The sequence below is a fragment of the Solanum stenotomum genome, chromosome 8 (genome assembly GCF_019186545.1).
Source record: "Solanum stenotomum isolate F172 chromosome 8, ASM1918654v1, whole genome shotgun sequence".
Classification (NCBI taxonomy): Eukaryota; Viridiplantae; Streptophyta; class Magnoliopsida; order Solanales; family Solanaceae; genus Solanum; species Solanum stenotomum.
The window spans coordinates 4,510,631-4,537,870 of NC_064289.1; the positions used below are offsets into that span (position 1 = coordinate 4,510,631).

The 27,240-nt window shown below is 34.9% G+C and overlaps 7 protein-coding genes across 7 annotated transcripts in view; all 7 read left to right on the plus strand.

Annotated features, from left to right (window-relative positions):
* Positions 1-50: 50 nt before the first annotated feature.
* Positions 51-1,410, plus strand: LOC125873384 (protein FAF-like, chloroplastic). The gene has a single exon (XM_049554318.1). It carries the CDS (start codon positions 165-167, stop codon positions 1,011-1,013), a length of 849 nt encoding a protein of 282 aa, XP_049410275.1. The 5' UTR covers positions 51-164; the 3' UTR covers positions 1,014-1,410.
* Positions 1,411-2,331: 921 nt separating this feature from the next.
* Positions 2,332-3,221, plus strand: LOC125875109 (uncharacterized). Its single transcript, XM_049556190.1, has one exon. The coding sequence runs from the start codon at positions 2,442-2,444 to the stop codon at positions 3,105-3,107; it is 666 nt and encodes a 221-aa protein (XP_049412147.1). The 5' UTR covers positions 2,332-2,441; the 3' UTR covers positions 3,108-3,221.
* A 4,663-nt stretch (positions 3,222-7,884) lies between these two features.
* On the plus strand, positions 7,885-9,383 carry LOC125874856 (uncharacterized). Its single transcript, XM_049555892.1, has 2 exons — positions 7,885-8,092; positions 8,768-9,383. The coding sequence occupies exons 1-2, from the start codon at positions 7,963-7,965 to the stop codon at positions 9,151-9,153; spliced, it is 516 nt and encodes a 171-aa protein (XP_049411849.1). The 5' UTR covers positions 7,885-7,962; the 3' UTR covers positions 9,154-9,383.
* Positions 9,384-10,645: 1,262 nt separating this feature from the next.
* On the plus strand, positions 10,646-16,059 carry LOC125872064 (vesicle-associated membrane protein 714). Its single transcript, XM_049552738.1, has 4 exons — positions 10,646-10,980; positions 11,613-11,803; positions 12,767-12,930; positions 15,654-16,059. The coding sequence occupies exons 1-4, from the start codon at positions 10,764-10,766 to the stop codon at positions 15,742-15,744; spliced, it is 663 nt and encodes a 220-aa protein (XP_049408695.1). The 5' UTR covers positions 10,646-10,763; the 3' UTR covers positions 15,745-16,059.
* Positions 16,060-17,359: 1,300 nt separating this feature from the next.
* LOC125872065 (neoxanthin synthase, chloroplastic) lies at positions 17,360-19,212 on the plus strand. Its single transcript, XM_049552739.1, has one exon. The coding sequence runs from the start codon at positions 17,478-17,480 to the stop codon at positions 18,972-18,974; it is 1,497 nt and encodes a 498-aa protein (XP_049408696.1). The 5' UTR covers positions 17,360-17,477; the 3' UTR covers positions 18,975-19,212.
* A 739-nt stretch (positions 19,213-19,951) lies between these two features.
* On the plus strand, positions 19,952-21,212 carry LOC125872066 (casparian strip membrane protein 2-like). Its single transcript, XM_049552740.1, has 3 exons — positions 19,952-20,390; positions 20,471-20,594; positions 20,804-21,212. The coding sequence occupies exons 1-3, from the start codon at positions 20,098-20,100 to the stop codon at positions 21,020-21,022; spliced, it is 636 nt and encodes a 211-aa protein (XP_049408697.1). The 5' UTR covers positions 19,952-20,097; the 3' UTR covers positions 21,023-21,212.
* A 601-nt stretch (positions 21,213-21,813) lies between these two features.
* Positions 21,814-27,240, plus strand: part of LOC125872067 (OVARIAN TUMOR DOMAIN-containing deubiquitinating enzyme 6-like) — a 12,329-nt gene continuing 6,902 nt past the window's right edge. The window contains exons 1-3 of the mRNA XM_049552741.1: positions 21,814-22,053; positions 22,467-23,446; positions 23,751-23,912. Of these exons, the coding sequence (XP_049408698.1) occupies positions 22,760-23,446; positions 23,751-23,912 (849 nt within the window). The 5' untranslated portion in view covers positions 21,814-22,053; positions 22,467-22,759. The remainder of the gene's footprint in view (positions 22,054-22,466; positions 23,447-23,750; positions 23,913-27,240) is intronic.

Sequence of the window (27,240 nt, forward strand, 5' to 3'; positions counted from 1 at the left end):
TTAAATAAACCAAGTCATTGACACCTTATCTTCCCTTCCTCACCACAAGAATCGCCTATATTTCACTATTAGAAAAACCAACCTGAAGTTAACTCTTTTTGTTGCTTCTCAGTTATTAGCCCAATTAACAACAACTCTGTCTAAGAGTTGATAATAATAATAATATGGTTACCTGTGGAGGCCTAAAACACTTCTTTGACAAACCATTCCCAGAAAATTCAACAATTCTTGATTCCACTTCTTCATGGAATCAGATTAAATCCATGAAACCTAATAAAGATTCATCCTTCACGGAGATTTTTGATGAATTACATTCTGTTTCATCGTTTTCTTCTAATAATCTCCCTCCATTGTCTACCACCTCCTCGTCATCATCATCATCATGTTCTTCTTATAATAATTCGTCATTTTCTTTCGAAGCAATTCACCAATCTGGGATTGAAGAGAAAAACAGAGACCCTATTTATCCACCAAGCAGCCAGAAGAAACATTACAAGCATAGTGATAGCTTTTCTTCAAGAAATTCAGATTGTCTTTCAATATGTACAGAAAGCCTTGGATTTGAAAGCTGTGATGACGTTGAAGATATTATGAATGCATTGAGTATTGGGAATGATCAAGAACACGAAGAAATTAGATCAACGAACATTCATAATCAGGGGATTATAAGTCATGAATATACGAAAATTAGATCAAGAACAAATAAAGGGGCATTATTGCCTCCTCCAATTTCTTGCATTGGTAGAAATGGAAAGCCCTGTGTTTGTTTTGAATCTTTTAGAGAAAATGGTAGGTTTATTCTCAAGGAGGTGAAAATTCCTGAATGGGAATTCTTGCATGCATGTAGAGAAGATGGACGATTGAAGCTACATATTGTTCAGTCAGATGACGAATTTTTCGATGAAGATGAAGAATATGATGATGATGATTCAGAGGACGTTGAAGAAGATGAATCAAGTGAAGATTTAACAAATGATGATGATGATAAAAGAGAGGTTGTTGAATCTTGCTGAAAACAATCTAGAAATTAAAGAACAGATATCATAAAAGCAAAGGCGAAATCAATATTTAAAAACATACTAGTTCAGGTTTCTAGTCCTTCTGAGTTACTTAGTTACATATTTAATGAATATTTTAAGATAAATACAGTGTTTGGACCAAAGCATTTGGACGAACCTGAAACCGAAGCTCTAGCTCCGCTCCTGCACAAAGACAAAGGGGTGTTTGATTTTTTAATTTCTTTTTCGTTTCCTCGTAAAAAAAGTTTAAAGCTACTCTTTTTCTCTCTTTTTCAAGTATGAAAATAAAGAGAAATCGGAAATGTAATTCTGAATTCCAGATTTAGATGATCATGTAAAGGTAGTAGCAAGAGAGTAGTAATGTTCATGAGGTAAATGTACCACATTTCTTTTACATTTCCCAGCAATAAGATGAAATGAGGAATACTCGATTTCATACTCAAATAAAATTTGTATTCATCTGTAGCTTAGTATTTGCAATTATACCTTCACTTTTTTATATCCTATATTCGATTAGGATCATCAATTCCAACTTACATCAGAAAATTTCACGTTAAAATAAAATATCTTCTATCAATGTGATAATATAACGTCTTTGTAATTTTATACTTCGCATTAATGATGTCTAAATATGAGCGATTTTAGAAATTTTATTAAGGGCTCACATGAATTCAATAACTTTTGTTCATATTTTGTGAGTATAGTAAGAGATATATTCAATATTTGTAGAAGTCAATGCAGCTAAAGACGAAATAAAATCTATATTATAATTTATATGCATGGAATTTCATTATTTTGGGTAGAACTTTTTATTTGATTGAAAAGAATGGAGTTTTAGTCAAGTTATTTTTTATCTTTTTGACCAAAAAAAGTATACTATATATTACATCTAAAACAGAGATTCAAAAAATAACAAAAAAATATGGTAAAATCGATATGATATATTATATATTAAGAAAGGTAAGAAGAAATATCCCACCTAAAAGCTAAGTTGTCTAATTTTACTGGTTCAATTTAGGAATTCAAAAAATGATTTATTAATTTGTATTTAATTTTATTTTTGTTATTAAATATTATTAATTTTTAATATTTAAATAACTTCTATTTTTTTAAATTATAGTAAATCATCCTTCTAATTTTTAAATATTTCTAAAAGGATATAGAAAGTCAAAGATGGAGCAATATGATAATACATATTTTATATTATATACTCTAGTATTTATGAATCATATTAATGTTAGATTAGGAGTAATAAAGAGGGAATATATACTATACTTTTACTATTATTAAGAATATTTCAGGATGCATGTAAATGGTCACGTAATTAGTGCGAAGGAGTTTTTTTCGACAACACAAAAAGCAGCTCCACTACTTCCGTAGCCGTGTTTCCCTTTAACCCTATTTCGCCTCCGCAATTTCCCCATGGATTCAGGCGGCGGCGGACCCAATAATTCCCGGTACCAGCGAAAATTGCCGTCGTCCGATCGTCTCCTCGGCATTTTCTCCACCGCTCACTCACAATCCCAACCCTCTATATCCACCTATGCTTCGACTTCCGCCGCCGAAGTTGAGCTCAGCGAGCACGACATTTTTGACGCATCCTCCGATGCAATTCATCACTCCACTCCTTCAACTTCAACAAGCCCGAACGCTAATTATCATCGGTCCCCTAACCATCTCTCCCACCACAAACATTTCGGTATCCTAGCCGCGTTGCCGGAGTCTGAGTCCCACGCGCAGGCTTTGCTCTCCGTTTCTTCATCCTCCTCGTCTTCCTCCACGTCGTCGGCTCGTTTGATTCCTACAATTCCTAAACGGCCGCCAGTGGATCGGGTTAAATATCTCCAGTCCGCACCGGTGAATGTTCCTGTAATGTCAGCAGCAGCGCGCCGAAGAGGCAGGCATTTCGACGATGTTGATGATGATGTGGACGGTGGTAAGATGTTACCACCGCATGAAATTGTTGCGTCGAGAAAAACACCAATTTTGGCCTCCTCTGTGGTTGAGGGAGCTGGGAGGAAGTTGAAAGGGAGGGATTTGAGGCAAGTCCGAGATGCTATTTTGCAGAAGACAGGTTTTCTTACCTGACTTTTCTAGTAAATTTGAGATAATTGTTAGGTTTCTTCTTGAATTTGTATCAGTATCAGGGCTGACTGATAAGCTATGATTAGAAAGTATCCGCAGTAATAAGTTACATTGTCATCTTTCATCACCAACTTGGCCTGTTGTCAATTAAATGAGCATGCCTTATGGAGAGACACATTATTTAATTATCATCCCGGTCATTGGCATTAGCAATACCGGTAGCAAATCCAAGAAGATTGTCTTTGTCAGCTGGAAGTGAAAGCTTTCCAATTGCAATTTCCAGGCTTATAGGTCTAAATTAGGAGGGTGCTTGGTGCCTGTCCTCTAATATGTAAGGGCCCAAAGTTAAGATGGGGCTAATCAAAGCAAATTATATTAGATAGATTGAATAGGAAAGAAAAGAAAAGCAGGGATGGCATTTGCAGTCAGCAGCCTCTGTTTCTCCTTCTAACTAAAAGCAAAGTGCCAGCATTAAATAAAAAGTTCTTCTTGTTTGAGCTATTGTGAGCGCGAAAAGCCTGTTGGCTGTTTCTGTCGCATAAAAAGGCTGTTACCTAATATGTTTTTTCTCTTTGGTAGCTATCACTTTAAGGTGTGTGCATGGGCACATCTAGGTAGAAGCAAGGAGGTTCTTTTATTCGAAAAAAGCTCAGCTCTGTGTTAAACGGGTTCAATTCCTGCTAACCACAGTTTCTAATCTTTTTAGCTTTAGGCGTTTTTTTAAATATTCTTTACACCCCTCCGGCAAAAATCTTTCCTTCACCGCTGGGTGTGTGCATATTTCTCAAATGCTCTACAGTTAAAAGTGCTGGTCTCATTAATAATCTTAAAATCACCTTATTTGGTGAACCCTGTTGAGTGGAACTTGTAATATTGGAAGGCCTATGAATGTGACAAGGAGAATGAACAGTATTATAGCTGAGGCATTGTTTCTACTTTCTACACTAGAAATCAACAGGGGAGAGAGTGGAGAGACTGTATCTAAGTGTGCTTTGTTTCTTGGTATTTGCACTCGAGTCGTTACTAAATTTTGGTTGAAATGGAGAGGAAGTTCCTTTGACATATCAAGATTTGTAGGAGAAAAAATAATCACTGGTATAGTTCTTCTCTCTTCCACTGTATAGACATCCTCTGGGTACTATAATTTCTGATTTGCACTATTACTAGCAGTCCATTGCCAGAAATATACCAGATCTTCAACATCTGCTTTCTGTGAAGTGCTATTGTCCCTCCAACTTCCTCCTATATTCCCCATCTTATTCCATCTCAAACTTTTGTAATGGCAAGTATTCTTGTGCTGTGCTTCTCACGCTATGATTCTACTGGTCAAATTCAAATTTAGCAACTACTTGTCAAATCCAATGTGGTGGAGAAATTTATGTTGGATACGTAAAAGGTTAGATTTTCGGAAGATGCAATATGTACTTGTTGTAGAATCACCTTTGGTTGGTTAGTCAAGGCGGTGTGCTTCAACAAATATTTCGGATATATTAAAAAGAAAAGCAGCACATCAAATTTGTTACAAATATAATAGTCCATGTAGCAATGTCCAGCATTATTATATATTAGTCCATGTACATGACTGCGTAGTCTAGTCTAATAAAAGTTTCTGGACAAGGGTGACAATTTTGATATTTGAAGAGATAAGAACTCCATAGTAACCATATTAGAAGACAAAGTCTGTGGGTTTAGTAGTGAAAAAGCTCAGGATAAGTGTAAGATCTTGGGGATAGAGAAACTAGGGAGCTCAACAAACTTGCTTCTCTTTAGTCCTAACTATGTGACGTAAACTTGCTACTCCATCAGTCCTAACTATATAATATAACCTTGCTCCTCCTTCAATCCTAACTATGTGACGTACTTCAGCATTGGAGTCTCCGATCAGTTTTTGGTTCTTCATGAAAATGATTCAGTTATCTTTGCATATGGAGAATATATCTAATTTGAAAGATGTTAAAAGCAGTATATTGAAAGGCGAGTATAAGGTGCTCCTTGGGGCGTGCTGATGAAAGGTGCATTAACTTGCCTCAAGGTGTGTGTGTGAAGGGCGCACACTTTGGGGTTGGTTGAACGCCTGGATTTCCTGCATTCCTGGCAGCATGTTATGCCCCCAACGGTGAAGGGAAATTATGTAAGCCTTCAATTTTCAAAACCTCTCTTTGTGGTTTGTTTACCCGGTATGCTTCTACGTTTATCTGATAAAGTTAAGAAGCTCACTGTAATTACCTTTCAAATTCACTCTTCAATGACCCTCTTCCCTCCCTTCCCCAAAAGAAAAAAGAAAGAGAACATCTTGAGTGGGTTGAGCTATTTCCCCCCCGTCTTCTCGATCCATTGGAGGAAAGACCAGCCTAAAGTCGAAGATTCTCGCGAAATTGTTATCAAATTTTTGTAGGTCATTTTTTCTTTGTGAACTTTAAAAGTATTTCTAGGTGCATAAATAAAGCTGGGTCATAAATGATTTATCAGTTCGCATTCCTTGATTAATGCGATTTTAGTGTTTTTTTTTTTAAAAAAAAAAATGCTTTAGAGGGTGTAAGAACTAGTTTGACTGCTCTAAACGTTGGACATGAGTTAGTAGGAAATGGAATATAATTGAAAAAAGAAATGACCATAAAGTTAGCTAGTTTGATGTTAGGGTATTATAGTTTTGGGTTGTCAGCATGTGGCTAAAGGTATTTTTACGTTTTCTGACCCTGAATGTCTTGTAAAATGCCTACCCCCCCGCCTTGTGTAAAATACGTTGCCTCGCACAGCTACCTTGTAAAATTAATCTTCTTACAAAGGTATTCATGAGGTGAGATGAGAGGCAGTTCAAAATTCAGATAAACGTCCTTGTATAGAAATAAGAGTAAATGGTATTTTAAATATGGTTCTTCAAGGTTTCATTGTACGTATCTGCGGAGGTGAAATAAAAGTTAGTAATTCTTACTCTCCTCCTACATTAATTCAAGGTGTCAGATCAACCACCCTTCTGGTTGGGAGTTTCGATACCTGCAGCTATCATCAACCACATGTTTCAATCTTATCCAAAAACGAACGTATCTACTAGTTTCAGCTACACAATCCAACAACACACACACAAGTTTTTCCCTATGTTGGAACAAAAGTGTCTAGTAGGAACACTGTATCATGTGTTCAATTTATTGAAAAATTTAATAGATTGTCGATATACTAAATCTTTGGTTAATCCATATTTGCAGCATGTAGTCTTGTTAATGGGGGCAAGGTGATCTTTACATTCTTCACTCTCAGATTCAAAAGTGAATTTCCACAATATAAAGCAGGTGTATATCCATGAGCCTCTAGCTTGTGGTCCTTCACAATAAAAATTTCTCATCCATTTTGGGCATCTTCTCTTTATTTTCCAACTTCTTTTTTTCCTGGTAATATATGTTAGATTTGGGAAATCTAAGTGGTACTTTTGGTTGGAAATATCCGAACCGATATCGGACTCGAAAAGCGCCGCGAACTGTCCTTCAAATCGCCGTTAATAATTTGATTAAGCTGCTAAAGTAGGGAGTCCTTTTTCATATTATTTTGTCCCAACATGACATGTGTTAGAATTAAAAAATTATCGAAAAAAGAAAAGAAATAGATAGACGTTCTCTTTTAAACGACTAATTAAGTTTCTGTAGCATGAAATAATTAACATGATTTATATTGTTCAACACTAGCAACGTAACAAAATGTCTTTTAGTCTAAGGGCCCGTTTGGCCATGTGATATGGAATCATGATATGGTATCATGATATGGAATCATGAGATGAAATTGAAGTTTTGTTTGGACATGCGATATGCAATTTTTGTGTTGTATATTTTCTCATAAACACAAAATCCCGTAAGTTGTAAAACTATTAAAATAACTTCAATTGTTTATTCAATCTTATCAAATAATTTTTTTTTATAAAATCGCATGATAAATTATTACAAAGCTATTTGTTTTCCACTTAAGTAATCGTTTCATCTAACTTTAATTTAATAATAAAAAAAAATTGAACATAAATTATAGTGTACTATAATATAGTCCTCCCACATTGTACAAACAATTTTCTCACGTTGAACTTGCATTTCTCGATCATGTGACCAAGAAGACAAACCAACATTGTTACTTTGAGTCATTTGTTGGTCAATAATAAATTTTATGTCGGTGAGAATAATAAATTTTAAAAAGTAATTATGTGATTATAAATTTTATTTACATATGAAATAAATGGTTAGTAGATATAAATGTGGGGTTGTTTTAATAAAATATAAACTTGTGAATCAAATTTTGTATTTAAATATCTCAAATCATGATATGAAATACTCATATAATTCCATATCATGATTTTTGGAGAATATGGACTCACATCTCATGATATGGAATTATGAGATGAACTCAACGTAAAATCGCCTATTCAATCGCTGATTTCATCTCACAATACCATATCATGATATAATATTGCATGGCCAAACGCCTACGGAAAAAAACACAGAGGGTTGGTGCGCAATTGATCATCACAACTCAAATTTGGTCACATCATCTTTAAATTATGTTACACTGACTCTTGAACGAATTGTGAAAACACTCATCCTCTTTAAATTTTGTGAAAAAGTTGGTGACATATTATATATTTTATTATATATAAGAAGCTGTAAGTCAGCAAACTCTAAAGAGAATTTAAGAGCCTGCATTTGTTAATTCAGTGTTTCCAACTACCATAACAGGCCTTGTGGACCCTTTCATTTATTGTTTTTCATGAACTACTTGCTCCTTTATTTATACTACAATGCTTTTTTGCAACATCCACCACTTAGAATTATTTTCACTACACTCTATACTTTATGCTATAGCTGCCTAACACAAGCTTAATCAAATGGCATCATATCAGCTGGGATTTGCACTCTTCATCACTTTTGTTCTTGCCACACTTCAGTTTTCTTCTTGCTATGTCTTGAAGGGTTCTGTTACTTGCCAAGACTGCAGTCAACGTATCGATCTCTCAGGTAAATTTTCTTTTTTGATCAATACTTTTCTTTTTTTCCGTAGAAAAGTAGTTAGATGACATATGTTAAACGTTGAATAATTGTATATATGTTAATATTTCGTAGTGTTAGATTTTGGAAACAACGTTTAAGTGTTGAGTGAAACAAGTGATGCATGGTAGGAGTTGCTATACTATTTGTTTAAAAAATGTTTTCTATATGTAAGTGACAAAAGTCATATTCCTCACTTTAATGTAAGTAATATAACACCAAAAAGTAATTTTATATTACATATATTTTTTTTTTTATGTTTTTCATCATACCAAACATTAATGTGAGAGGCTTAAAGGATATTGCATGCTATCATATAATTTTAGGAAAATTGAAACTAAGCTCTCCCTGTCCATAAATTTGAAAATATTGTTTGTTCATGAAATTTGGTCAGTTTTTGAAAATATGTCTTCAAGAAAATAGTTCCAAAAACTGGTATGTTGGGTGAAATTTCACCTTCACTCACAAATTTTCAAATTTTTTCCAAATAAAAAGTGCATGTCCAAACACACTTGAAAAACTATTTTTCAAAATATTAACTTCAAATACTCTTTTTTTTCAAGTTTCGACTAAATTTATGATCAAACGCAAGCTAAGTCTTGATTATTGTATTATATTTTGACCATACTTTTCAAAATTGACCAGGAATAAAGGTTTCAGTGAAGTGTAGTCATGTGAAAACATTGACTATGGCTACAACAGAAGAAGATGGCTTTTTTGAAACAAAACTTCCTTTTACTCCAACTAACAAATGCTATGCCAAGATCCTTGGAGGTCCTAATCAGCTCTTTATTTCAAGAAAAGAAACAGACCCCAATATTGTCAAGTCTCAAGAAGATGATAACTCCTACACTATCTCTAACCCTTTAAAGTTCTACACAAAATGCCCTTCATCCAACAAGAATGATAATGGAAAATGTCATGATGAGTTTGGTTCATCCAAGACTATTGATCTACCAGTGCCAAAAGAATGGGGAATTGCACCAACTAGCTACTATGTCCCTTTTCTCCCCATCATTGGGATACCTTAAGTATGTATGTATGTATATGGTATTTTAGTGTGTTCTAGCTAATCTTCTCATGATATTAGAGAAAATGGCATGCAAGACTTATTAGTTTTCTAAAGTACACCTGCATCTGTCTATTTATGTCATAATTATGTTGTTTGGAAGAAAGGTCTCAGATATATCTTTGACATGTATGAGATCGATGGTATTATATATGAATATTAAATAGATAAACATATGTCTATTTATGTTTATATAGGTTTGGCTGTAGAATATTGTGTAATTAATGATCATGTTTAATATTATCTTGCAAAAAGTGGTTGTATATGTGCAAGTGTTGCAACTTAATTAATGTTTGGTATTATTGTTGCTAATATTTGCTTTTGGATGTAAAGTTAGTACATTACATGCCTCTTTTGTTTCATTTGCAAGATATATATCATAAACAATTCAAGGTTAATCTTTAATGCAATATTGAACAATTTGAATAAGTTTGCTTCAAGTGTCTTTAATGCCATTCATAAATTCCCACCAGAAATAGGTAAGGTAAAAAACTTAAAAAGTTGATCATAGGTTACTATTCAACGATTCAATATTGCCAACTACATGATCGTAGGCTTTATTCTTATTGAAAACCAATATATTACACCAGTCATCTACTTTTACTTGTCAACTTTATTAAAAATAAATGTACATTTAAGAAATACTTTATCATTTTATATATTTATTTGCTCTTATTATTATTTACTACTATTCATTTTCTAATATTTAGATGACTTATATAAAGAATATTAGTAATATAGTAATTTACCTTTATATTTATTATTTTTAAAAGAATATGTTAAATCAAATATGAACAAGTAAAGATGGACAGAGTAAGTAGTACGTAATTGTTTTGGCTAAGCATATCTAAAAATATTTACCCATCAACCGTCTTGAAAATACTATGAATTAAAAGGAGTATTAACGCTTCTTCTTAACACTAGCGAATTCACTCACCCACATTTCTTTCTTTATTTTTTTGCTTAAACCCACATTTCTTTATTGGTATATGCTTTGCTTAACTAGCCATAGGATGAATTTGAGATTATTCATGGTGTTAGATATCCATTTTAGGTATCTATCTTTGTATTTGGACTCTCCTGCTATTGCTAACTTTAGGCCTTTAACGTTCTCTAATAAATGTGACTATGTACTCAAAGACTCGAATTCGAGATCTGTAATTAAAAATGAAGAAATACTTATTACTCCACCACAATCCTTGTTGATCACTATATCCATATTTATTAAGAAACATTTGCAATCATAGAGAATTCTCTGTAAATTAATTAACATATGCTTATATACAGTCATGCTCACTAATCAAGATTAATTAATATTATAATTTATCATAAACAATGGATTTGAATAATCTTTTTTCTCTTAGTCGAAGGTGTAGTAAAAGGATGGGTGAGAGGGGGTCATGTGTGAGAAACAAGAACTCAAGGGTGTAAAGTGTAGTTATTAGAAAATAATATGACAGGTAATGCTGATGTCCGTCCTATCTTGTGTGTCCTTATCAAAACCTCCGTAGACTTTCCAGTCTACAATTCGAATCTCTACACTTTTCCGATACGTATCTGTGTGAGAGAGAAATGGCGATAGTGTATGCGGTTGTGGCTAGAGGCACAACGGTGTTGGCGGAGTTCAGTGCCGTGACGGGGAACACCGGGGCGGTGGCGCGGCGGCTATTGGAGAAGCTTCCAGATGAAACGGAATCGAGGCTTTGTTTCTCTCAGGATCGATACATCTTCCATATACTCCGATCAGATGGAATCACCTTCCTTTGTATGGCTAACGAAACCTTTGGAAGTGAGTATAAATTCCGTCCCTGTTGTAGATTTTGTGTAAAGTTTCCTTTTTTTGTCAATCAATTTATTTCTCCAGCTGTTAAGTTAATCTGAATTATAGAGCTAGAAACAAATTAAACCTGTTTTCAGATTAGGTCATTTTAAGAAATCCACTAAGTATCTAATTCATGAACTTTAAATTCTGGATCTGTATCTAACTTTATCCTGAATGGCTCCATGAGCAGATGCTGATTTAGCATTTGGTCACTGTTTCCCTCAACTTAAACCATGTTTATGTGTGTGTTTGTGTTTTTGGTTTAGCGCTCTTTGTTATCAGAAAGGACCAATTTTTGTGTCTTCAAAGATCATATAGAAGCTAAGTAGTGTCTTCTCATTTCCTGGTTGGCCCAAATACACCCTTGATTGTCCTATTTCCACCTGCAAATTTCACAGATGCCTTTCTGACTTTCCTAGTTTCATCTCTTCACACTTTTTTTTAACGAGCATCTTTCAGCACTTCCTGAAAGAAACATTGTTGGCATTGGAAAACTTATGAGTTGATACTTTATGGATATCTGTTGCTAAGGACTGCAAATTCTGTTAGTCATTTGAGTTATCCTTCACTCCTGCCACTAACGGAGAATGCTGTTCTAGGGAGGATTCCGTTCTCATACTTGGAGGATATTCAGATGAGGTTCATGAAGAACTATGGTAAGGTAGCTTCTTATGCTCCTGCCTATTCCATGAATGATGAATTCTCAAGGGTCTTGCATCAGCAAATGGAATTCTTTTCAAGTAATCCAAGTGCAGATACACTAAATCGTGTCAGAGGAGAAGTTGGTGAGGCAAGTATTTTTTCTGTTTACTTGCGCCAAAGCGCGTGAAGCTTAAGGATTCTTTGTTTCATCTTCATTTGTTTTCCTTTTATTTGTCTTTTGTTTTATCTGTCTTATATGCTTCAGGTATTGTGTCTATGGATGCATGCATTAACTCTCCAAGATATCCACAGTTTATTAAATTATCAACAGTTTTATATTCTTGGAAACTAAATAAGCTCCTACAGAACAGTTATGCATCAAGTTTCAATTAAGATAATTTGTAGTGTTGAACTCTCAATCATTTTTGATGATTTTCCAATATTCAATCACTGCTAAAATAACTTCTCCTTTCCCTTGACTCTTACTTATCCTTTGATAGCTGAATGCCTCTTCAAATACTGTCTGGCTTTTATCTCCACTTCATAGAACTCGAGAAGCAATTAATGATCCTAACATCTCATGCGGGGCCAATCAATCACCTTTGTGAAATATAAATTTTTCTCAGTAGGAAACTCTTTAACTTTATACTTCTCATTTTGACTTTGGTGGCATGCTCTTATAGCCATAGAAATGTTATGTCATGTTTAAGACGACAAGCTCTAAAGGTAGTAATGTTTGCCATGTCTCTTTTTATTTTCTGAACTCTAAACTGAGTCAAACACCACCATGTAAAATGAAATGGAGGGAATACCATTTATGACCATTTGATGTCTTCCTGCAGTAAAAAAATTAACAGTTTTATCTTACAATGTAAGTTGCTGTAGAAAAAGCAAAGAAATATTATACCCTATTGTGTTACCTAGTTATGATTCTGGTCCTATTGCATTATTTTGCTGCATGTGTTCAATTCTTACCTTTTTGGCTGATGATTTTTATAGTGCATTTACATTGTGATATGCTACTGTTGCATCCTTTTTTTCAAAATCCCCCACTCCTTTATGTATTGCAACTATTCTAAAAGTACAAGAAACTACTTCAATGTACATCCAGATACGCACCATCATGGTTGATAATATTGAGAAAATACTTGAAAGAGGGGATCGGATTGAGCTACTCGTTGACAAAACAGGAACAATGCAAGACAATGCATTTCACTTCAGGAAACAGTCGAAGCGCCTTAGGAGAGCTCTTTGGATGAAAAACGCGAAGCTCCTGTAAGTATCTTTTACAAAGTATTATAGACGTAGTCCACATCAACTAAAAAAGTGACTCACACTCACAAGTTTCAAGCTCAGAACACTGTCAATTCAAATTATGTATACCCTAACAATACTTGCTGTAATGAAGGCCAACTTTCTCTGCTAATAATGCTGTGGCATTAGTGTTGCTGAAGGCGTATTTGAAGGTGTGCTTAAGCTCTAAAGCTAGTCGCAGTGCAAACTGAACACTTTGCCTTTCTTAGGCTTGAAAAGTTTTTAACTAGACAATTAAATATAGCTGGCAAAGCAATATGTTAATCATTATTTTAGTTTTGATTTTGGCTATGAACAAATATTTTCATCATTCAGAAAAGAGTATTTGGCTAAAATCATCCCTGAAGTATAACCTAAATCTAAAGTACATCCTTGTGTTATACAAGTGAACAAAAAACATCCTTGAACTATCCAAAAAGTTGCAAGATTCATTCTTTTGTCTATTTTTTTTAAGAAACTCACCCCACCAACAAAAAAAGTGTTAAGTTGAATGAATATATGTACACATGGTTAAGCTAATCAAGTTAGGTGATTTTTTTTAACTTTTAGAAATTGAGGGTTTAAATCATATTCAGACAAAATATATTCAAATTCTAAATATTCTTTGTAAAAATATGGCCAAATACTACTCCAACTTCAAAATTTTCAAATAAAATAATTTTTTTTTAAATTTTCATAACTAAATGCCTATGTAAGTTCACTAAATTTTCAGCATTTTTGTACAATACATTGTATAGAATGTGAATCGCATTGTATATATAGTACATACGCCCTAAATATTTTATTAAAGAAAATCTCTAAATAGTTGGACATAATATTTTTAAAATGATTTTTTTTACATAATATTAATATTATCATCAGAACCTACTGTATAAATATTTCAAAACTTATTATTGTTGCAAGTCAATTTACTTGATGATGCAAAAAACATATAAACTAACAACACACAAAATATAAATCCTAAGAATGGAAGCTTCATTTGCTATCCATATCTTTATTCTTTTTAGGTAACTTTGATTTTCTCGTCGTGGTAAAGACATGACCAAAAAAATAAAAAAATTTATTGGTTCTATAAGTTTCTTAACAAAAATATACTGAAGGATGATTCATGTTATTTTTTGGATAATATAGGGATGTTTTTTGCTCACTTGGATAATATAAGGATGTACATTAGATTTGAGTAATAGTTGAGGGATGATTTTAGCCAAAAACTCTTCAGAAAACATATGGATGAATATGTTATTGTTCAGGAATTGGAAATGTTGAAATTTAGTACTCCATTAGAAAAGTAGTTACTAAATTTGATGAGAAACAACAATCAAAAAATAAATTTGAAAGATTGACTAGAAACGTGAAACTGCACCTTTATAGGTTGAACTTGAACATGATTGACACAGTATTTATGGTTAAAATCTTTAAGTTAATTGAAAAAAGTCAATTCGTTTGTACGTAAAATTTCTGTCTGTGTTTGAGTTTACTTTTTCTTGTATTACATATTTATTTTTTACTTTAAGAACGTGTTTTAATTGGGTTTTTGGAGTTAAGAAAGCTTCCCCAGCTGCTGGAGTGGTGATTATCAAAACACGATTGCAGCGGGCAGTAGCAAGTCAGTGCTATTTAGGTTCCCCCATTTCCAGTCATTTGATATAAACAGATGCACAACAATGGAAAAAACTATGTCTTAATCCCAAACTAGTCGAAGTGGTGGACTAGTTTGCCGACATCCATCCATGATGCTGGAACCATTGCTCCTTGTCCCCTCATATCCAGACAATATTATGATAATCCCTTATCCATTTTTCATCATACTCCAGTAGCAGTATAACATGTTCCTAGGTTTTGCACGTTCCTACATATACGATGTTTTATGGAGTCATTATAAATTGACTAGGTTTAAGGTCTGTAGTCAACCTACCACAACCTTCCTCCTTCATTCGTGCTTTAGACCGACAATGTGTGCAAGTTCACATAGGTAGAGCTTGCTAAAGACAGACATAACTGAGAAAAAGGAAACTACTAGACAAAATGAGATAGGAAAGGAAAGAGAAGAAACTGTTAATGGATTGCATATTAGTTATTGTATCCAACAATTCAACTCATAAATTGAATTGTATGTAAATTGATATCTCATCCAAATCCAACACATAAAGATTGATTCTGCATAATCAATGTCCAAATATGATCCAAAACTATTTTCTCCACAATATGATACATCCAATTTTCTGCATGGATGGATTATTGAATTGGGATTCACTATGATACTCTTAGTCATGAATCTTTAGCTTGAAGACGGAACAACATTGATAGCTGAGGACTTGATTCAATTAATTTCAATTTTGTTCTGTACGAACTGGTTAATGTTGGGTGAGCTAAATAAGGCTCAAAATTAGCATGTTAAAGAGCAGACTCATTGTATAGGCCACAGCTTGGCCTTTGTTTCAGTCGTCTTAAGCTTGGGTTAGTTGGTGTTGCACCTGTGGTGCCTGTTAGATACTTCTATCAACCTTGTGTGAGTTCCTTTATGAAATATGACTGATGGAGGAAGTAATTCACCTTTAGTTCAACTAGTGTAATACTCTAATTACATCAAGATTTGCAACATTCTTGTCCAAGAAAGTTCTTAGTTTGAAGCCTTTTGGTCTTATATCTTCGTAAATCTGAGCTTCGTAACTTTCTCATGACAGGGGTTTGTTAACATGCCTGATTGTGCTCTTCCTTTACTTGATAATTGCTGCTTGTTGTGGAGGCATCACTCTACCTTCCTGCAGATCATGAATTCTCTGAAAAGGACACCATATTTGCCGCACTGTGGTTCATATTTCCAAATACATTTAGATGAACTATATCATCAGAGTGAAAGGTTATTGTATAATCAATCCAGCAGATTCTTATTCTGGCACCTTTAGAAGTACATGTGCGGAAAAGAATGATAAGGTTTGTATTGTTGTTGACAAGGCCTGTCGCCTTTCTCATTTGTAAATGTTCTGGTGGAGTTCTAAATTACTCTAAAGTGTAAGGTCTTCCGTGCCTGTTTGTAAATATAATGTTGTGCCGTGACTTACCTTTTGTACCATTTTTTCAGATGTATGGTGGTTGAGAGTTTTGACATGTGTATGGATACTGCTTAGCAAAAAAAAAAAATAGTTCGTGGGAGGTATTTTAAGAGTTCTAATGCCTAGGAAGTGGATTGCCTTTGAGTTAAGAGTTGTATATCCTCCAAGAACTTGGAATTTGCAAATTCCAAGTTTTGGATCTCCTTTTCCCAAAAATTAAGATAATTCTGATGCTCCTAGTACAGGAGAAGTATTGATTTGGGTAGGGAAGTGTCGTGGCTTCACTGTACCCAAGGGCGTTCAACCTAGTGGTTAATCGAGAATCATAAAGCCTCGTTTTTAAATCTCAGTATAGACAAAAAACACTATGTAATTTCTTTCTGTATGTCTTAGCCTTGATGGATAGAATTATTTGGTACTTGTTGGTAGGAGGTGAAATGAATTTTGTGAAACTAGTTGAGGTATGCGAAAGTTGCCTAACACTAGGGTTGTCAAAAATATCTGTCATGACTGCACCCTTCTTTCTTGTCTTGGTGCCCGTTCTTATTGATCTGAGAACGGCGTGATGCCAAATTCTGCCTCTCCACAATGAGCATTCGATCTACTGGAAATTGACCAACGTGTCTAATCACTTGATAACTCGAGTTTGGGTTTGACAAAATTCAATAATTTTGATCAAGTATATTTTATTTATATAGAAAAGTTTATGTATAACCCAGTAAATTACCATTTTTTTAGCATTCAAAAATTCTAGGATCAGTTTTTACTTGTCAATTAATCAAAATGGTCTTTATAGGGGCCCAGTTCCACTAATGTACCTGCCGTCCATGCACTGACTACAAGACAAATGCATCACTATGTTTGTTAGTGCTGGGTAATATAAAACTTATTTTTATGAGAAAGTTCACCGAAAATAATTTTCTATATGTAGCATAACTAGTATCGAAGTAGTGCAGATTGGCAAGAATTCGGTTTTGCAATTGGGCACGTAAACAATTTTCCTCAAAGTTGTAGAAATTATTTTTCATTTTCTTGTCACTGAAAATTTATTTATTTTTGGAATTGAAAACCAAATGAGCTGCAACTCAAATAGGATTTTAAAAAAATTGACCAACCAAATATGAAAAAATAAAATATACCCCCCACCCCTACCAAACACATCCTAAAGTGAGGTATAGACTATAGAACAGGGACTGGGAAAAGGGGTAAAATGCTTTTATTAGCCTTGTACAGATTCCACTTTGTTAGCTATCCTTTTTTTTTTTTTTTCATTTCCTTATTGTTTGTTTGTTTGCTTTGTTATATAAGCCAAAGTAGGTACCCAAAAGCATCAATATTTTGTATTGCTTAGTGATTCCTCTGTAGTCCAGTATTTCAATTTCTACAAGTTCCATCTCCTTACACTATATCACCTCCCTCCATAATTAACCATTATCAATCTTTACATTTTCTCTAATGGAAACTCTTCTCAAGCCTTTGACATCTCTTTTACTTTCCTCTCCTACACCCCACAGGTCTATTTTCCAACAAAATCCCCCTTCTCTAAATCCCACCACCAAAAAAAAATCAAGAAAATGTCATCTTAGAAACGAAAGCAGTAAACTTTTTTGTAGCTTTCTTGATTTAGCACCCACATCAAAGCCAGAGTCTTTTGATGTTAACATCTCATTGGTTGATCCTAATTCAGGTCGGGCTCAATTCGACGTGATCATCATCGGAGCTGGCCCTGCTGGTCTCAGGCTAGCTGAACAAGTTTCTAAATATGGTATTAAGGTATGTTGTGTTGACCCTTCACCACTTTCCATGTGGCCAAATAATTATGGTGTTTGGGTTGATGAGTTTGAGAATTTAGGATTGGAAGATTGTTTAGATCATAAATGGCCTATGACTTGTGTGCATATAAATGATCATAAAACTAAGTATTTGGGAAGACCATATGGTAGAGTAAGTAGAAAGAAGCTGAAGTTGAGATTGTTGAATAGTTGTGTTGAAAACAGAGTGAAGTTTTATAAAGCTAAGGTTTGGAAAGTGGAACATGAAGAATTTGAGTCTTCAATTGTTTGTGATGATGGTAAGAAGATAAGAGGTAGTTTGGTTGTGGATGCAAGTGGTTTTGCTAGTGATTTTATAGAGTATGACAAGCCAAGAAACCATGGTTATCAAATTGCTCATGGGGTTTTAGTAGAAGTTGATAATCATCCATTTGATTTGGATAAAATGGTGCTTATGGATTGGAGGGATTCTCATTTAGGTAATGAGCCATATTTAAGGGTGAATAATGCTAAAGAACCAACATTCTTGTATGCAATGCCATTTGATAAGAATTTGGTTTTCTTGGAGGAGACTTCTTTGGTGAGTCGTCCTGTGTTACCGTATATGGAAGTAAAAAGAAGGATGGTGGCAAGATTAAGGCATTTGGGGATCAAAGTGAGAAGTGTTATTGAGGAAGAGAAATGTGTGATCCCTATGGGAGGACCACTTCCGCGGATTCCTCAAAATGTTATGGCTATTGGTGGGAATTCGGGGATAGTTCATCCATCGACAGGGTACATGGTAGCTAGGAGCATGGCTTTGGCACCAGTACTGGCTGAAGCCATCGTCGAGGGGCTTGGCTCAACAAGGATGATAAGAGGGTCTCAACTTTACCATAGAGTTTGGAATGGTTTGTGGCCTTTAGATAGAAGATGTGTTAGAGAATGTTATTCATTTGGGATGGAGACATTGTTGAAGCTTGATTTGAAAGGGACTAGGAGATTGTTTGATGCTTTCTTTGATCTTGATCCTAAATACTGGCAAGGGTTCCTTTCTTCAAGATTGTCTGTCAAAGAACTTGCTATACTCAGCTTGTGTCTTTTTGGACATGGCTCAAATTTGACTAGGTTGGATATTGTTACAAAATGTCCTGTTCCTTTGGTTAGACTGATTGGCAATCTAGCTATAGAGAGCATTTGAATGTGAAAGGTTGAATCATTTTCTTCATTTTAATTTCTTTGATTATTTTCATCTTTTCACAATGCAAAAGTGAGAAAAGCTATATACCGTCAACAAATAAACTAGTAATGGAAAGTCAAAATAGTGTGTCTGTTGTGTGTTATTCTAATGGAGTGGATTTTGTGAACTGCTCCACTTTGTTCCTCTTAAAAACCTAAATTCCAACATGAAAGGAACTGCTCCATCAGATTTTTGAGAATGTTTATCTGTCAATTGCCTTATTTCCCATTATTTTAAAGTTCAAACAGAAGTGCAACAGCTACAAAGAGTTGACAAATACAAAGCAGTCACTACTTTTAGGTTTCTTCACCAACTAGGCTAAAGCCATGACACCAACAAGTTTTCAGTCAGAAACACGACAAACGTTTTGATAAAAAAGGGGAAAAAAGCACACGATAAAAATATAAATAACATATTTAGTGAAATTCATTCTACAAATGGAGTTGGAGAGGGTTGAGAGGGTACAATCAATATGGAATGCCACTTTAGGAACTCGTTTTCACTACTTTCACTAAAAAGTCTAGAAATATTCTTCTAACTTTTAGAATGATTAAATTTTATTATATGGTATTATTAAGTTCATTAGTATATAAAGATGAAAAATGTCATTTTATGTAACAAAAAAAATTATAATGTGATTGAGTCAAAATTCTTGTAAAATAACTCCCATATTATTTATTACAAGAAAAAAATGTTAATTAAGCCAAACTTATTGCTCCCTAAGTGCATTTATTATCATTTAGTTTTGGTTTTGCTTTTCATATTCAATGAAGAAAGATACTTCAACATTTTTATTTTATAAGTTGATGAATTCTCTTTATAACAACTCCTTCATTTAACAATTCTCAACCATTGCATTCAAACTAATCCATGTCCCCCCACTCCCACCAGACTCATATATATATATTTCCAGCACTTGTCATAATTCATTCATAACGCAAATAACAGTAACTTATATAATCTTACATACATACATCCCCCTTATTTACACATATTTCTTTTGTAACGTAAAAAAGTTGTTATTACTTGATCTGTTAAAGAACCTCTCTCAAATACAATCCTCTACAAGCATATAGTACTAATTATGGATTCAAAATCTACTAGCTATGAAACAGCAATTAACATGTCTGAAACAGAGTCCATCAAGCAAAAATCTTCTTCTGCAGCACCAATTATAGCTACCACAAAGACCATTTCACATAATCAGAAAGGAGGATGGCGAAGAGGAGTTAGCATTTTCGACTTTATTTTGCGACTTTGTGCCCTTGTCACTACTCTCGCTGCAGCAACTACTATGGGAACTACTGAAGAAACTCTTCCTCTTTTCACTCAGTTCTTTCAGTTCCAAGCTAGCTATGATGATCTCCCCGCTTTCTCGTACGTTTATTTATTAATTCAACTTCAAATGCGTATAATAATTAATATTTGAGTGTATTTGATTGATTTTTTTTATTCAGGTATTTTGTGGTGGCAAATGCTATTGCAAGTGCATACGTTGTCCTGTCTCTGCCTTTCTCCATTGTTTGCATTGTTCGACCTCATCTAGTTGGAGCCAAACTTGTGCTTTTAATTCTTGATACGGTAATTAAAATAAAACTTGATTACTTTTCTGTTATGTGTTTTACACAGCTTTTAATTCAGGCAAATGTTCTGTTCACACCATAAATTTCTTACTAATTAGAAAGAGGCATTCAAAATTTCTTGTTAGGTTCAACTCATTTTGATCTGTTCAAATTGATTAACAAACAACATTAAAAGGGGCATTTTAAAAGCTATTTATAATGTTACAGGTAATGGTGGCATTTACTACAGCCGCAGCAGCTGCGGCTGCTGCCATAGTGTACTTAGCACATAACGGCAACTCCACCACACAATGGGTGGCGATATGCCAACAGTTTGGAGATTTCTGCCAGCGAGTGAGCGGCGCAGTGGTGGCGTCCTTTATTGCAGCATTCATCTTCATCATCCTTGTTGTTTTCTCTGCTGTGACTCTACGAAGGCATAATTAGGACATTTGCTGAATTGGTGTTGTTGTGCTTAGCTTTCCTTCAAATTTGGATTTGGTGTCTTTCAATTTGATTTTGTTGTAATTTAATTGCATGCATCTCTATTGTTTTTGAGTTTTTGGACATCAATTTGCTTATTCACTTCTGTAATTTATCCACTTTTTCTTAGAAATTTGACATTATTTCAATTTCAATCTTGTCTCCATTTAATTCTAAAACTTAATGACAAAATACTGTTTCAAAATTGAAAAAAGAAAATGATTATGCACGTAGAATCATTATTTAAAAGTTAAAATATGAACACTATAATTTCTTTTTTTACGAAAAAAAAAATCCCGCGGCCGTTATTTTTTGAATGCGCACATGGTAAAACTCCGCTCCTATATAATAACTCATAAACCACACAAGAGACGTAACCCATACTAGGCAAACTCGATGCAACGAGCTCAACCTAGATGCCAACAGAGATCTCGAACTTGAGACCTCTAACATGACTACAGTGGGTCAACCCCGAAAGGTAATATAAACACTATAATAATTCTGCTGCCTAACCCTGCTCACTAACAACAATAGCATACCAAGTGCTCTATTTAAAACTTGATGTCTACATTCAGAAAATATTTATATAAATCTTATCCCTATCTTTATGAATTAGAAAAATTATTTTTAATAAATTAAAAAAAAATTAGAAAGATATCAAGCAAATAAAACAACAAATATGAAATTTTAAGGCATCATATCATTTCCCTATATCCCGTATTTATGAAATTTTGTCAAACGTGAAAGCCAGTGAGGGTTCCACTAGTTGACATGTGTAAAGCACTTGACCGTAGCAATGGTAAAATTCCCAAAGTGACGTGTCCATTCTTCCTCTTTTTCTCTCTTCCTTCGCCTGGAAGGTAATTACATAATTTTTCCCTATATCCGCTTCACATATTACATACTATAAACCCTAATCACTCCCAATTTCTGCTTCAATTTGGTCTCTCATAATCCAGTAATTCGCCTCGAGTCTACTCTAGGGTTTTCTATTGGTAAGTTCTTGCCCCATTTCTGTTGAAATGCGTCTTTATCTTTATCGATTGTGTCAGGACATTATTGGTTATTTTCTATCGATTTGCGTTTGGTTAGAAAAATTATGGTTTGATCATCTCTTGTAGGATATTATATCTAGTTTGTTACTTGGGAATTGAATTTATTTGATGGTTCTGGGATTTTCTTTCTCATATTTATTGTCTTGAAATTCTATTTTAAATGCCACGGCTGTTTTAGTTTGGTATATAAATGTGAGATCGTAATAAAATTGTAGAATCCTTGACAATTTTTTTAGCTTTGAAATGAATTGGGTCCAAAGAGGAGAATGGTTTAAGAGTATTAGTGTATTTGTTTCGATTTGTTTTGGCATTGAGAAATAGTTGGTGCTGATGACAAATGATCTTAATTTCAGCTTTAAGGTTGTGGCTTACTTTTGGGGAATTTCAAGGAACATAAAGAGAACAGGCCTTGTTGTTTCAAAAAAGAGTTTTGGAAGTGAAGTTCTCATGAGAATTTTTAGGGGAATGCAGAAAGTAGCTCGCGAGGATCAAAGGGAAGTAAGCTGCTGCAAGAAATCATTCAGTAAAGGTATTGGCGTGACCGCCCCAAAGGCCAGGAAGCGAGATAAATTGAAAGTATTTCTCTAATTTGGGTTAAGGCAGAGTGATTGTTCTGTGGGTCTCTAGTTGAAGAAGGGTAGCAAAAATGACACGGATACTTGTTCAAAGAGGTTCTACAGGGTCTTCATCATCGTCATCAAACCAGAACAGGTCGTCAGTGCCACTCCCTGGATCATCTGCTTCTTCTTCAGCTTCATCACAGCCACAGGCTTCTAGCACTAGTCAAGTGCCATCAGCTCTGAAAGATGATGAGTTGGTGGGAGAGTTTCCAGAATCAATTGTCTTGGATGATGTTTCAGTTGGTTCCTTCAATCACAAAGGTGATGGTGATGATGCTTCAGTAGAAAGTTTTAGCTGTGACCGAAGCCTCCCTGAAGAAAAGATTGTTGACAATGAGAAGGTAAGTGATGGTGCTTTTGTCTGTGGGGACTCCATAAAAGGATCTAGTGGTTTAAGAGTTGAGGTAGCGGAAAATGAAGGTACTTGTCTGCTGGAGCCTAAAGGTAGTTCTTGTCCACCTCCTCCTCCTCCACCTCCTGTCCCACCTCCTAAATCTGCTTCAATAAACCCTAGCCCAAGGAAATTTTCAGTAGGTAGTTCAAATGCAGTACGGATAGGATCATCTAGAGAATTTGTTGGGCAGACCAATGTATCAACTAGGACTTCACCTACTGGATCTAGGCCATCCTCTCCACGGTCACACTGTGAAAGTGAAGGTTATAATAGTGCAGATGAGCAGAATCCCAACTTTGGATCCTCACGCAATGATGTGGTAAGTCCAAAAACTTATCTAGTAGAAATTGATGAAGGCTTCAGTTTATGCTCCTCTTATCCGTTATAGGAATATAATTGATTATTGGTTGATATCTTAAGCACATTTTATCAGCAATACCATTCCCCCTGCGCTAAATTATGCATCACATTTAGTTAGTATTGGAATGGTCATTCTGCTCATGTAGTTTAGCATGAGTAAAGGATGATTTATTTAGTAATTTACAAGTTACAATTATCCTTCTATCAAAAACTGTTGCACATATCTGAAATTTGAGAACTTAACATTTTTCATATTGTTTCAGGAGAGAGAGCACCAGTTTGAAATTGATATCAGAAGAGCCAAAGGCTTAGAAGTTAAGAAAATGCGTGAAGATGGGAACTGCCTCTTCCGTGCAGTTGCTGACCAAGTATATGGTGATTCTGAAGCTTATGATTTGGTCAGGCAGATGTGCATCGACTACATGGTAATTTTTGTACAGAACACTCTGTATAAATGCGATTTTATTTGTTGACTTTCTTTTCTTCTTTGGTAGGTTTAGAATTTTGTTCACTTAATTTTGGTTTCATTTAGAAACGTGTTGTTTTAACATGCTATTAGATGGGGAGATGAATCTATCATATTGGTTTTACATTAGAGGGTCACCAGTTTAATTGGTTCTCTCCTTGTTGATTTTTAATTGTAAAATGTGGGTGACGGTGGCCTGGTACAATTGAGGATAGAAAGAGTGCACTGACAGAACAACTGTAGAAGCATCTACCGTGGAAACAAATATGCATCTGTTAATTTGAGAGCCAGATTGGTTTCCTATATGTCTATATGTAGTAGGTTCTTGGCATGCTGAGATGTCCTGTGTTGCATAACCTTTATATCTGAACTGAAGTAACTTCTTTCCCTCGGCTGGTGCTACAATTTTTTTCACTATTTGGTTTGTGCATAATATTTTTAGTGGTGTATTTATTTTTGGGTTTTTATGGTTAGCTCCCTGGTTAAAGCATAACATCATGTATGGAGCTAACACTCCTACTTTTGTACTCTTTGCATCTACTTGATGCCAGTACTGAACAGTGTTGTCAAAAGCGAAAAGCGCAAAAAAGCGCTAAAGCCCTGATAGAGCTTAAAGCGCAAAGCGCACTAAAAGCGTGGGCTTCACTAAAAAAAAGCGTATGTTGCTTATATATTCTACTTCTTTCTAATCACTAGAATAATATTCTTCCATATCATCTTCCTCAATAGGGTGATTCTCATTGGTATCAGTATCGCTAGATTTACAGCCTTCAATCTCTTCTTCCCCTGACTCATCTGAATCAACCTCATCTTCTATGTCAACAAGTGGAGCTCGGGAACTTGAGGCATTAGTTGTAATAACTTCCGACTATCTCTTTTGTCGCCTTGTGTATGCCAAATAAAATTTAATGGTGTATTTTGAGAGTTGAGAGTGGAGTCCTGTTAAAGGCGGATCGATCCAGGATTGATGTTTATGGTTCCAAACGAAATCTCAAGTTGTGACATGTAATAATAATCGGGTTTACAATTATATATTCATAGATTATTAGTATGTTTCTTACGACATATACAAGGTCCTGGTAAATGCTTATGGGTACCCACCTGTGAACTCATAGCTTGTCCTCTAAATCCGTCATTGAGTCCTGTAACTGCTCAAGTCCTTCCAAGTCACCTGCACTTGTGCAGAGCTGTATTGTAGATTTGGTGAGAGAATCTTATAACTAAGTATAGATGTATGTAGTATTTGTTTTCCTGAAAAATAAATAAATAAATAGGCGTAGACATGAAATTTCCATCTTCCCATCTTATAGCCACTCCCTACACATTTAAGAGAGGGTTTTCTTTCAGATCTCAGGAGAGAGTTGAGTATGAGTGGTCCTTATATGTATTCTGTAAAAGAAAATATAATATTGGAAACATCAATTAATAATTGAATTACATTTAAGTTAGCGATTGGAATCCATGATAAAATATTTGAAAATATCAAGTAAATTTGACAAAACCATCTATAGCAGCAAATTGTTTTGTAGAACCTAGAGGATTAGGATTATAGTAGGTTGACCAGCCATCTAAAAATTTGCCTTTGGTGAACTCTTTAAACATTAAATCTGTTGGGCACGTTCATCTTGGCATGCACTACATTGGCATTCAAGTGTAGTCTAAAATTGGATGGACGTTCCCATCACATGCCTCCTATATAGAGCAAAATGAATACAGAGAATTCATATAGTCAGCATATATAATTGGGATGGTCTTGGTTATTTGATTAATTGACTGATTAGAATGCAAAGGAACGCTTATCCCAAGAAAAAAGGGACAACTAGTTTTTTGATGTAGCATTTTACTGGTTGTTGCTAGCTTATTCACCACTAGAATTCTTTGATGGGCTTGTTCTCAATGATAATTCTCATGACTTGTTCCCCAACTTCTTTTTATCTTCTACCTGGATCAATTAGCTTTCTTTTATCATTAAAATAACCCCCTTATACCTAGCCTTTGAGTGGTCTGGATACGATTCTTCCTGAAGCAAGGGTCAAGGATGAGCTTTAGGTTTTTCTTTTTGGGGTTACTTTGTGGTAATAGGGATGTGTAAATAATGGTTAAGAGGATTCTAACCATTTCCGCCATTTTAATGGTCTAGACTCTAGTGGAAGGAAGTTCACAGTCCATGTACCTTAGAAGTTGAGGGTCCCTTTCTGCAGTTATTTTAGGTATCAAACCTCACCTAGCCAAATGGGGGTTAAATTTAAAAATTATATTATAGTTGTAGTGCTAAGAAAAACAAAGAGGCTTAAGGTTATATTGGTGTGTTTGGTATGGAGGTCCAATTTTCCATGTTCTTGGAGAACATTTTCCCTAGGAAAACAAGTTCTTTACAAACGAGGAAAATGACTTTCCTAGTGGAAGTATGGAAAACAAGTCCCTCAATTGTCATTTCACATTGATATGTGTCGTCAGGGGCGGACCCAACATATGTCAAGGGGTGTCGATCGACACTGCTTCGTTAAAACCTTTTAGTAATACATATATATATATAAGAATCTGAAAAAATCAGAATATAAGTAGAAATAATATTAATGACGAGAATTAGAATGCTCTCAGGCGCTCTTCCCAAAAACTCTCTCTCTCCTACTTCCTAGGAGAGAGAGAACCCTCTTTTCGGTAGGTCATCTGAGAACTGCCTTCCTAACCTTCTCCTTCCTCTATATCCGGTGATCCCTTCCGATCATTGGAACACCTTCTCGTTTCTTTTCTCTCTCTCTTTCTTTCCCTTCTCTTTCATCCTCAGCCAAGCATTTGATGGATGACATCATTTATTTCGCGGTGGGATTCAAATCATACGATATTGCAAGAACCTTAGGTTCAACAGGAGATTGGTATGACTGGACAGAAAGAAACAGGAAGTCCGTGACGAGAACAACATTCAATGGCAAAGATATGGAATGGATTTCTTGGACCTTGCGAGAAGCTTCCAAATCGAAGGGGAACTCAGTTAGAAGATGGAAGAAAAAAGATGCATTTTCAGAAATCTATTGCGCCAGGAATTTTAACAAGTTTGGCAGATATATAAGCTTGATAAACATCAGAGGTAGAAGAAGGGCAGTCATCATTATACCGGAGCTAAATTTTAACTCAGGTTGGACAGGAATTGCAGAGAAAGTTGGGAGATTCATTAGTAGTCGCAAACGTGGGGGGAACTTAGAGAAGCATAGACTGGTTGACAACAACATTTCCTATGCGAATATGCTAAGGAGCACTAAATGGGGGAATGAGGGGAGGAAAAACAC

What these genes read in the sequence shown, in the direction of transcription:
- LOC125873384 (XM_049554318.1), top strand. Translation starts at nt 165, where the DNA reads ATGGTTACCTGTGGAGGCCTAAAACACTTCTTTGACAAACCATTCCCA.
- LOC125875109 (XM_049556190.1), top strand. Translation starts at nt 2,442, where the DNA reads ATGGATTCAGGCGGCGGCGGACCCAATAATTCCCGGTACCAGCGAAAA.
- LOC125874856 (XM_049555892.1), top strand. Translation starts at nt 7,963, where the DNA reads ATGGCATCATATCAGCTGGGATTTGCACTCTTCATCACTTTTGTTCTT. An exon ending in TCAACGTATCGATCTCTCAG is followed by an intron (nt 8,093 to 8,767) that starts GTAAATTTTCTT and finishes AAAATTGACCAG; the next exon opens with GAATAAAGGTTTCAGTGAAG.
- LOC125872064 (XM_049552738.1), top strand. Translation starts at nt 10,764, where the DNA reads ATGGCGATAGTGTATGCGGTTGTGGCTAGAGGCACAACGGTGTTGGCG. An exon ending in GGCTAACGAAACCTTTGGAA is followed by an intron (nt 10,981 to 11,612) that starts GTGAGTATAAAT and finishes ATGCTGTTCTAG; the next exon opens with GGAGGATTCCGTTCTCATAC. An exon ending in TCAGAGGAGAAGTTGGTGAG is followed by an intron (nt 11,804 to 12,766) that starts GCAAGTATTTTT and finishes ATGTACATCCAG; the next exon opens with ATACGCACCATCATGGTTGA.
- LOC125872065 (XM_049552739.1), top strand. Translation starts at nt 17,478, where the DNA reads ATGGAAACTCTTCTCAAGCCTTTGACATCTCTTTTACTTTCCTCTCCT.
- LOC125872066 (XM_049552740.1), top strand. Translation starts at nt 20,098, where the DNA reads ATGGATTCAAAATCTACTAGCTATGAAACAGCAATTAACATGTCTGAA. An exon ending in GATGATCTCCCCGCTTTCTC is followed by an intron (nt 20,391 to 20,470) that starts GTACGTTTATTT and finishes TTTTTTATTCAG; the next exon opens with GTATTTTGTGGTGGCAAATG. An exon ending in TGCTTTTAATTCTTGATACG is followed by an intron (nt 20,595 to 20,803) that starts GTAATTAAAATA and finishes ATAATGTTACAG; the next exon opens with GTAATGGTGGCATTTACTAC.